The sequence below is a fragment of the Aedes albopictus genome, chromosome 1, assembly GCF_035046485.1.
Source record: "Aedes albopictus strain Foshan chromosome 1, AalbF5, whole genome shotgun sequence".
In the NCBI taxonomy this organism is placed as follows: domain Eukaryota; kingdom Metazoa; phylum Arthropoda; class Insecta; order Diptera; family Culicidae; genus Aedes; species Aedes albopictus.
In genome coordinates, this window is record NC_085136.1 from 305,865,568 (window position 1) to 305,877,118 (window position 11,551).

At 43.6% G+C, this 11,551-nt stretch overlaps 1 protein-coding gene across 2 annotated transcripts in view; it reads right to left on the reverse strand.

Annotated features, from left to right (window-relative positions):
• The window catches only part of LOC115269309 (intraflagellar transport protein 81 homolog), a 26,079-nt gene extending 15,607 nt beyond the window's left edge, over nucleotides 1-10,472 (reverse strand). For both annotated transcript variants that reach the window (XM_062847081.1, XM_029877892.2), the window contains exons 1-2: nucleotides 10,071-10,472; nucleotides 8,777-10,013 (exon numbers count right to left, since the gene is read on the reverse strand). In XM_062847081.1, coding sequence (XP_062703065.1) covers nucleotides 8,777-10,013; nucleotides 10,071-10,426 — 1,593 coding nt within the window. In that variant the 5' untranslated portion in view covers nucleotides 10,427-10,472. The remainder of the gene's footprint in view (nucleotides 1-8,776; nucleotides 10,014-10,070) is intronic.
• Nucleotides 10,473-11,551: the final 1,079 nt, after the last annotated feature.

The window sequence follows — 11,551 nt, forward strand, 5'->3', positions numbered from 1 at the left end:
TATTTATTGCACCCATAAACAAACAGAAACGCTCCATAGAAAATCAAAAAGCGCTCCATAGACAAAAAACATATGTTCCATGAAAATGTACAATGTAACCCATAAATAATTGAAAACGTTCCATACTTTATAGAAAATGTACCGGTAAAACATAGAATGTTCTCATTAAAAGTGCAAAAATTAAATTGCACCATAAAAAATTGAAATTGCACCATAGTAAATAAATAAATGTTCCATAAGTATTATCAAATTGCACCATACAAAATATGAATTGCTCCATGAGAAATTGAAAATTCTCCATAGATAGCATATTGTCGTAATTTAAATTCGGCAGTGGTGAATTGCTTTACGTAGCACCACTTTAGTGGTGCAGATGTTTAAAGTTATGGAGAATTTTCAATTTTTTATGGAGCAAATCCTATTTTATATGGTGCGTTTGATAATACTTATGGAGCATTTATCTATTTTCTATGGTGCAATTTCAATTTTTTTATGGTGCAATTTAATTTTTCTATGGAGCAATATTCAATTTACTATGGGTACAATTTTAATTTTCTATGGAGCATTTGCATTTTAGTATGGAACATTTGTGTTTTAGTATGGAGCATTTCAGTATTATTTATTGGTACAAAATTGAACTTTTAATGAGTAAATTTTATGTTTCAGCGGTACATTTTCTATAAAGTATGGAACGTTTTCAATTATGTATGGGTAACATTGCACATTTTCATGGAACATATGTTCGTTCTTTAGGGAGCGCTTTTTGATTTTCTATGGAGCATTTGTAATTTGTTATGGTCACAATAACCTTTTGCCACAGAGAACAGACATCCAGGCTAGAACAAATTTCATTCGGAAAGTTGTGTAAGGATTTGAATCTTTACTTGAGTAAGGTTGCAAACCAATACACGACGACAACACTAACGCCATCAAACACCATATTGCCACAGTCAGTGGTGAATTGAAACATTTCAAGTGGTGAATTAAATTAGTATGGGAAAATAACCGATTGCAGCGCCACGCTATTGCCACTTGTGTTGCCGATTTCAAATGGCCGTTAAATTCCTTACACAGTTTCGGAACTGGACTTGGATGTCTGTTCTCTGTGCTTTTGCCATTACTGATTAACTCTTCATCAATGAGCCATTTTACGAAGTGACAACAATGTTGATGATGATATTGATTTTCACGGGTTATTGGACACTACCTCCTGTCAAAATTCATTCATAAAATCGGCTCGTAAAATGGACTATGGTCCACTGCACGAATTTATGCTGGTCTGCTTACTCTCACAGAAAATTTGACGTTTGAGAGGTGCAGACACCGAGGGAGAGTAAGCAGGCCAGAATAAATTCGTGCAGTAATCCATATTAACTCTTATCATATGTACATAGAAGTTTCAAGTTAAAGTTGGTTTAATTTAAAAACAATAAAAAATAAGTTTGTAGGGGAGTTTGGGTAAACTAAGCTCTAAAATATATGCTGCCGTCACCTTCGGTCTATGAGGCTATGGGCAAATAACATCTATATACATAAATAAAAATGGAATGGAATACAAGCCTAACTTTACCAAACACCGTATGTAACCTATGTAAACATAGAAGAGATTTTCACACGAGGCGCTGAAATCCATAAAGGACTAGGGTGCCTGTACCAATTATGGCACTACCTAAGGAAAACAATTGGGTTGTTTAGTGAATAAAATATTGCTATTTTCTATAGCCTAATCGATTCAGCTCATTTTTCTGAGTATAAAGTGATTTTATTGGTTTCAAAATGCTTTGTTTTGATGATTAAAATAACAAAACAGTTTTAATTTTCGTGGACAGAATGACAGCTCAATCCTAGGTTCAATCGATAAAATGACAGGTTGACCCAAATAAAAAAAAATCCCATACAAACTTTAAATGCGCACTCCAACAATTATGAAATTTTGGATTTCGACTAATTTTTGGGTGGAGAATCCGATTATAGAATAATCCGAATACCCCTAAAGAACCCAATTCGTACAAAAATAACGAGAAACCGACAAATGTCATCAATATGCTAAAAGATAGCTTAGTTTCCATACTTTACAGGAAAAATATAGAAACGGAGCCAAAACTATTTTTAGTATTTATTCCAGCGTGTGCCAATGATAGGAACCTTGTACCAGTTATGGTTAATTTTTTTTAGCTTCGGTTCCTTTTCGCACTATTTGCATGCATTCCTTATGGGATTAGCCTAACTGGCACACTTTGGCGAAAAAGGTTGCAGTTGAAATTTTAAGGAAAACGATTTATTTCTACTATAATTTGAGCAAAATGTGGAGTTTAAATGAGTGCAACCATCCTTTGTGAACGTGATCTGTTGATCACAAAATTGTTCTCTTTGATTTACATCGTTAAAGGGTGAAAATAACCTATAGCGAATAGTTGGTACTATAGCCATAATCGATACACTTACCCTACTTGTATCACTCACCTTTGGAGATGATTTGTGAAAAAATATCCGGATTTTTCACGTTTCTGAAATGCTCAGTGTATGAGTTTCTGTGGAAACAGCGAACTTCTTCTTCGATTTCCTCCGTTCGTGGATTTAGTTAGATACGGAGTTTGGTAAAGTTAGGCTTGAATGGTGTTTGTATGTCACGAAAAGGCTCGGGAACGGGTCAACGGATTTACTGCATTCTTTCACTGTTGCATTTGTGCAAGGCTGCGTAACGCAGCAACTGCGTAACGTAGAAGTGGCTCAAGACTACGCGCAGCAGTTAGCAGTGGCCCTACCAACGGAAGAGCAGCTTGGCGCAGCTACACTTGAAGATGACTGGAAGGACATCCGATCTGCCATAGGTAGTATCTCGGCTACAGCACTAGGCTTTGCGACTCCGAATCACAGAAACGACTGGTACGACGGCGAATGTGAACAGTTGAAAAACGAGAAGAATGCAGCATGGGCGAGAATGCTGTAACACCGTACGAGAGCGAATGAGGCGCGTGACAGACAGGCGCGGAACAGACAGAACTCAGTCTTCCGAATGAAGAAGCGCCAGCATGAAGAACGAGATCGCGAAGCGATGGAAGAGCTGTACCGCGCTAAGGACGCACGACAGTTCTACGAGAAGCTGAACCGCTTGCGCAGAGGCTTTGTGCCACAAGCCGACATGTGCCGAGATAATCACGGGAATATTCTCACGAGCGAGCGTGAGGTGGTTGAAAGGTGGCGGCAGCATTACGATGAGCACCTCAATGGCGACGTTGCAAGAACCGAAGATGGCGTTGTAACAGGTCTAGGAGTATATGTGCACAGGACGAAAGACTTGCGGCCCCTGACCTCCAAGAGATTAAGGAGGAGGTTGGCCGGTTGAAAAACAACAAAGCCGCTGGAGCAGATCAACTACCAAGCGAGCTTCTAAAATACGGTGGAGAAGCACTGGTGAGAGCACTACACTGGGTCTTTACCAAGATTTGGGAGGAGGAAGTATTACCGGAGGAGTGGATGGAAGGTATCGTGTGTCCCATCTACAAAAAGGGCGACAAGTTGGATTGCGCGATCACACTACTGAGTGCTGCCTACAAGATACTCTCTCAAATTTTATGCCGCTGTCTATCACCGATTGCAAGAGAGTTCGTGGGCCAATATCAGGCTGGATTTATGGGTGAACGCGCTACAACGGACCCAGGTGTTGCAGAAATGCCGCGAATACAACGTGTCCACACATCACTTGTTCATCGATTTCAAATCGGCGTATGATACAATCGATCGAGAACAGCTATGGCAGATTATGCACGAATACGGATTCCCGAATAAACTGATACGATTGATCAAGGCGACGATGGATCGAGTGATGTGCGTAGTTCGAGTATCAGAGACACTCTCGAGTCCCTTCCAATCTCGCAGAGGGTTACGGCAAGGTGATGGTCTTTCGTGCTTGCTGTTCAACATTGTTTTAGAGGGTGTAATTATGAGAGCGGGGATAAACACGAGTGGAACGATTTTCACGAATTTCGTTCAGCTGCTTGGTTTCGCTGATGACATTGGTATTATTGCTCGTACATTTGAGACGATGGCGGAAACGTACATCCGATTGAAGAGTGAAGCCAGGCGAATCGGATTAGTCATTAATGTGACGAAGACAAAGTACATGTTTGCCAGGCTCCAGGGAAGAATCACCGCGCCCGCTACCCCGAATTTATATCGACGGTGATGAAATCGAGGCGGTTAAAGAATTTGTGTACTTGGGCTCAATGGTGTCCGCCGACAACGACACCCCAGCAGAGAAATTCAGAGGCACATTGTGGCAGGAAATCGTGCTTACTTTGGACTCCGCAGAACTCAACGATCGAATAGAGTTCGCCGTAACACAAAGTTAACTATCTACAAAACGCTGACTAGACCGGTCGTCCTATATGGGCACGAAACATGGACTCTACGTGCAGAGGACCAACGCGCCCTTGGAGTTTTCGAACGGAAGGTGATGCGTACCATCTACGGCGGAGTGCAGATTGAAGACGGGACTTGGAGAATGAACCACTAGCTGCATCAGCTGCTGAGAGAACTAACCATCGTCCATACCGCGAAAATCGGGAGGCACTAAAAGACTAAAATGGTTCTCGAGAGTCATCCGACCGGTACAAGAAGACGTGGTGCGCAGCGAGCTCGGTGGGTCGACCAAGTGGAAGGACGATCTGCGGACCTTACGCAGAGTGCGGAACTGGAGACAAATAGCCATGGCCCGAGTGGAATGGAGACGGCTATTATGTACAGCAGAGGCCACCTCGGCCTTAGCATGATTGGTAAGGTAAGTATAATGGGCAAATTATCACTACCATGAGGATCTTCGATCACCTTCCACGAGCAATCAAATGATAGTGAACTTGATACCAGTGATAGGACAAGACGGCTTTCTTTGACGTCACATGCAATACGTGTCTATTCGTTCACCTGTATACAGACAATTCATTCAAGTTGAAATCGTCGCATAAATAATAGAAAATGGCCGGCCCATATGGGTCGCTCCACCCAGTTCCATGTGAGTTCATATCAACCAGAATTAAAACTGGATGTGATAGTGAAGAAACTGCATTCCAAAGATGTCGGCGGTTAATTGACTTGATAATACGTCATTCTTGTAAAATTGAGTTCAATGTGACGTAATCAATTTGTGAATCGTGCATCATTACGTTTCATATGACTGAATATTCAGTTAAATGTGACAGATAATAACGTCACTTGGGTGTTTAAATTTACGTGCTGCTTGCAGATTTGCATCCAAGTGACGCAAATTTGCATGATTTTTGTGTGTACATAAAAGCTGTATTGACCAAACTTACTCAAAATTGGAAGATCTCCATAACTGAAAATAGTGTTTAAAGTGGCAGTATCACATTTCCCGGAATGACATTTCCCGAACGATGCTGGACATTTGACGAAATTATCTTTTTTTTTCTTACTCTCCTAAGCAAGCACAAGTTTTAAAGGAAGATGAGTGAGAAAAAGCAAGATTCGCCAATGATGTTGAATCATTGGGTTGAAGTATCCCAGGTAACCACTAAGCATTTGAATTAGCCGTACAGCAGGTGAAAATAAGCATTTCAACTTCTTCCTGCCCTACATAAGCAGTTTGAATACATAGCTGTCTTGAATTAGCATTAGCTGTGCTGCTCAAAAGCTTACGACTGTTAATTAACATTTCAACTACTTGTGGTGCTCGAGCGTTGCTTCTGTAAATCTGATCGTCCATTCTTTAGAAGGAGTGGCTCACAACAACGTCTGTCCCCCCTATTAGGGGCGGCTGATCGACGCCCAAGTGCCAGGGAAGGGCTCTAAGCTCAACTATGCACTATGGTCCTCCGGATAGTATGGGGTTGGTGGTTGGCCCTGCGAACCAACCGTAAAAAAACCAGTCATAATAATACGTACCGAGACCAACAACCGCCGCAAACATAAAGAACTTGCGATTGGAAACTCGGTACATGAGATCGTCGATGATGGTGAAAATGCGCCAATAACTCTCCGTGATTAACAACGTACGGTACCGACGGCCATCTCGGTATAATCTGGGGCGACTGAAGCAACAGGATGTTGCAAACACATACGTGTTGAATCTCGAAGCAGCGATGCCAGGCGAGGGCGAGCTCATTGAATCCTCTCTAGAGGACTGCTGAAATACGATAAGAGCAGCCATCAACAACGCAGCTGACAGCAACGTCGGCTATTTGTAACAGAGTCGAAGCAACGAATGGTTCGACGCTGAATGTTGAGAGATTATAGAAGAGAAGAGCACAGCGAGAGCGGTCGTGCTGCAGCACGGGACTCGGCAGAGCTTGGAACGATATAGAAGAACTCGGAATCAGCAGACCCGCCTCTTCCGCCGCCTGGAAGCAGCGGAGTGCGAACAAATGGAAGTGCTATGCCGTTCACAAGAAACACGGAAGTTCTACGCATCCCGCAAGGCTTCGTGCCGCGCGCCGAAATTTACAGGAATAAAGACAAGAGCATCTTGACAGACAAACGAGAGGTGACCAACAGGTGGAAGCAGCTCTACGACAAACACTTGCATTGTGTGAGTAATGCAACCATAGAGGATCAATACAGAGCAACGGAAGAAATGATTACGTCAGAATAGTAGGGAGAAACAACGAGTCAACACTTTCGTTGAGGGAAGTTAAGTTGGATGCTATCCAGCAGCTCAAGAACAATAAGTCAGCTGGTAAGAATGATATCAACGCTGAACTCATCAAGATTAGGCCGGAAAAGTTGGCCACCTGCCTGTACTGGCCAATATTCCGGATCTGGGAGACCAAACAGTCATCGGAGGAGTTGTGAATTGGAATGATTCTGTGAGAAGTTATCAATCCGGCTTCGTTGACCGCCGCTCAACAGCACACCAGATCTTCACCATGCGACAAATCCTCCAAAAAATGCCGCGAATGTCAGGTTTCAGGTACCATCTGTTCATCAACTTCAAGGGAGCATACGACAGTAACGGCTTCTCCGGGAATCTCATCAGACTGATCAAAGCGACGATGGTCGGTGTAAAAAACTACGTAATGGTTTCGGGCGATCTGTCTAGTTCGTTCGAATCGCACCAGGGGTTACAACAAGTTGACGGACCCTCATGCCTGCTCATGCGGCGAACCTAGTATCCGCAAGGCGACAAAAGCGAGAATGATACGATGTGCAGAGCATGTTTTTTGTTTATTAACGGGATTTTCAAGAAGGGCATGTTGTGAGAATTCCGGATAACAACCTTGCAAAAGTACTGTTCGCTAGAGATTCGGAAGTAACGAGAAGACCTAGAGAGAAGCGTGCAAGACGAGCGGATCAGATGGAAAGAGATAATCTTTTGCCAAATTTTTACTATGATGTGCATGACCAAAGTTCTAGATTGTCAGCCACGAACTGTGTATTATGATTTAAAATTGCTGATTCAATATTATCTTGAATTTGATGCTATACTAAATAAATTAATGAATTACACTACAGTAATATTAGCAATACAATTTTTAACTCGTCGACTGGGAAGATTCAGCTTTATGCTTATTTTGCATTTTCAAGCAGTGAGTTGGATAACAATATGTTTTATCAAGTATGATTCAAAAACAGCTCTACGATGAACACCTTAAAGGCACAAAGAAAACGGAGATAGATCTACTGATAAACATTTGCATGTGCCAAAATCACGCGCGAAAAATACTTATGTCGTTTTCGTTTTTGCGGTGGAGCTACACCGGTGCAGCACTTTTGCACCGAAAGTGTTCGTTTTTGATTTTCGTGCTGCACCGGTGTAGCACTTTTTCTGCACCGCTCAAGATAGTGCAGCACTCAAAAATTCGAGAGTGTAGCGGGTGTACACCGTGTCCACCAATCAACGTTTCCAAATTTGTAAATATTTTGGTTTTTATTCACGCACACCAATGCAACTGCACCGAAAATGTTCGGTTTTGCAGTGAAAAGTGTAGCACGAAGCGGTGTAGCACCGCCACAAAAACGAAAACGACATTAGAAATCAGCAAAAATCAATGTTTTGCTGTGACATCACCAATACTATTCAATGTAATATACAGTCAACTTTCGTTCGTTGCACTAAGCTCTTAGCCCAGTTAGTGAAAGACTTTCACTAGGTGGGCTGAGTTTTGAGCTGTCAAATAACCTTTAACAATAAAGATTCAGGGCTACCAACCTTGACAAATCGTGCTTCACGTCAAAAAGTGACGTTTGACTTCGTTTTAACTGGGCTATAGCCCACCTAACGGGCGCCCAGTTAAAACGTAGCCCACCTAAACGTAGCCCAACGACCGAAAGTTGACTGTACTGTAATTGACCTTCGTTATTTCAAGCATGACTCATTTTCCCTAAGTTATTCTTTATCGTTCTAGGTAATATAATTCGCAACAAATTTCTAACTCATAAAAGGATATATTACCCACTATTATAAGTTTATGTTCTGTTTTGCAAAACGATTTGCGTTTTTATTTGCACGATATAAAGCAATTATCCATATCCAAGCACCCATCGCGTTGTTCGGGCCTTTGGCTGCTTCACTGACCGCAATAGCTAAAAACAAACAGCCTACTCTGGTGTTTGTATCGGAATATTCTACCTACTTGGATTGCCAACTCAGATCGTCGTTACAAAGGAGGCAATTAACTACGTTTTCTAAGACATTTTTTTATAACGTTACCTGCCGCCTAGGGCACCTAACGGAACTGCGAAACAACACATAATTATCTAAACGCTTGTGACAAAGCCCTCGCCCTCGCCTCGAAATGCTTCCCGTACCCAATCCACCTACTTGCTTCTTCGAGTCCATTTCGTCCTTCAACTCAATCACCCGTTCCCGGAGCGGGCGGAGCTGCTGCGACAGTGGTGTGACACGTTCCCGCGCGGCCGTGACGGCCCGCTGGAGGCCATCGACCAGCCGGGTAAGTTCGGTCATACCACGGGACGCGATGCCCGGCGAGCCCGGACGGCTGTCGAATTCACCTCCACTGCCCCCCGTCAGACTACTACCGCCGACCACAGAGGAGGAATCTTCGTCAGTCACCTGGGACAGGGTGCTCGACAGGGACGGATCTTGAGTTTTGAGGTTCTCCAGGGTCTGGGAGAGATCGGTCACTTCCGCCTTGACCGATGCCAGCTCGGCCCGTTGTTGCTTGTAGACGTTACTTTTGGCGCGAAGCGTGTTGACGAACTGTTTGAGTTCCTCACCGCGCAAGATGACTTCTCCGACGGTGTCCTGCAGCTTGCGTTGCTTGTCGACCAGCTGTTTGTCGATTTCGCGCAGCTCTTTTGTCATCTGGTCGAGCTGCTCGGCGGCAGCTTCTTTGTTGCGAGCAACCATGGCCGCCTGTTGCCGAAACGGTCCCAGCGTGTCGTTTTGGGTGTTGTACTCGGACATGCGAATCTCTACCAGTTTCTGAATCTCTCGATTGAGTTCTTCGATCTTGCCTTGCGTTTCGACGAGATCGGATCGACTGATATTGGGTTCGTCGATCACCTCCTGAAGGATTTGTACCTCGGATCTACGTTGAAGCAGCTCTTGCGGTAGCTTTTGTTGAACCATGAATTCCAGCACTTGCGTCTCTTCAATGATGCTCTCCATCAAATTTTGCGGAGTGGCGCCTTGGACGGACATCTTTGCATTGTGCAGATCCTTCTGCAGTCGATCGTGTATCATGCTGGCTCGAGTGAGTCCCTGCTTTTGCTCTTCGATTTGCGATAAGAGCTCCCGTTGGCGCTCCTTCTCGATACGCAGGCTGTTAGCTGCTTCGAGAAGCAGCTCCTGTTGGGGAACTTTATCCAGCCGAGTTTGAGTGCGCTCGATACGTTTTTTGACGTTCTCGATTTCGGTTTCAATCGCTCCAATGTCACTGCGCAGTTCCCGGGTTTGAGCACCTTCATGGACCGATTGTTCGTACGCCTTGTGAGCGTCTTTGAAATCGTCCATTGTTTGGAGGTACTGCGCCCATAGACTACTGAGATCGGGCATCGACATCGCCTCCGGCGGTAGATCCAATGGAATCAAGAACCTGTTGTAATAGAAAATAGTATTTAGCATGTTCAATACAACTGCTTTTCAAACTTACTTCGCCAAATAAGAAGACTTCTTAACCCTTTCCCGGTTCTCGAACGTCCACCGCAGAATCGGATGGATCAGTTTCTTCTCGCCACGGACCAGCCCACGGCGGAACGCGCCCGGATCATCAATGTCCCCCGGCGGGCGGTACTGGATCTTCCGCAGGGCATCCATCACCCGGGCATTGGTGTCTTCCGGGTCGGTTTCCCGCACGTCCAGCTTGTCGATGGCTTCGAACGCGTGGAACACATCGCACAGCACCTGGAGCAACGATTCCGGCGACAGCGAATCGAACGTGATCAGATTGTAGTCCGTTTCGAGCAGCTTGTTCACCTCGAGCACAATCAGTTTGAGATCTTCGGTCATTTTGAACGAAATAGTAGGGGTTTTTCCAGCTCGTAAAATTTAGGGTTTGTTCAATCAAGTTTAAAGTGAAAATTAATATTATTTGTTGGGCCCAAGTCGTTGCTATGCGACGATGCACACAGGTTGCTATGGTTGGATGGACATGCGCATCGGTACATTGAACGTAGCAACCTGTTGATTTCCTGATCACTGGACCGTCACTGTGGACAAGAATGCCGAGTGAGCAATGAATGAAGTATGTAGCAGGCTATGTTTTCTCTTGCATTCGTTCGTATCGATGACATGAATTAAGGGAATTAAGTAATTACAAATCCGTTTTTTTCCGGAATTGAATACACGGGAGCCTCTTTTTATGCCATGGGTTGCGAGTGCATAACTTAAATAGAGCATAAAAGCAATGAGTTTTGTTCATGAACTAAGTCAAGGTTCTAGTGAGGAAACTTAGTTCGTGAATACAGCTCTTGGTTCTGGGTATTTGAGATGGGGCCAAGTGGCGTTCCAGGAAGTTCCCGGAGTGCCCATAGAAAGGGGATTCCTAGGGGCTTCAGGGACGTTCCAGGGAATTGTTTCATGGTATTGCAGTACCCTTTTAAGGGTACTCTGACAGGTTTTGTTGACGTTTCAATGGGATAACTGAAATTTCAGGGTCGTTTCAATAGGTTTTCAGGATTTTTCTACGGGATTTAAGGGGTTTCAGGGGCGTTTTAACCCTTTGAAACCGGAATTTTTCCAAGCGATATTATGGATTTTTTTCTACGTATTTCTGTAGTTTTGGTGCTCAATAGCATAAAAAGGGTATAATATGATGCAGGATATTTTTTCTGGATATCCAAGGTCATCCAAACTATTCTTGAGCTTAGATCTCAAAGTATACAGATGTATGTGTAACTTCTTCCATTATACAAAGCTACGATATGTAATTTATCATGTCCAGTAAGTCTTCTGAAAGTTCAATAGACAGTATCTGATCAGTCGGGATATCCTAGGTCATCCAAACTGTTCTTGAGTTTAGATCCTTGAGTCTACGAGTGTAACGGTAGCTTCTTTCAGTATACAAAGCTACGATTTGTTATCTATCATGTCTCGAACTCTTCTGAAAGTTCAATAGACAGTATCAGATCAGTC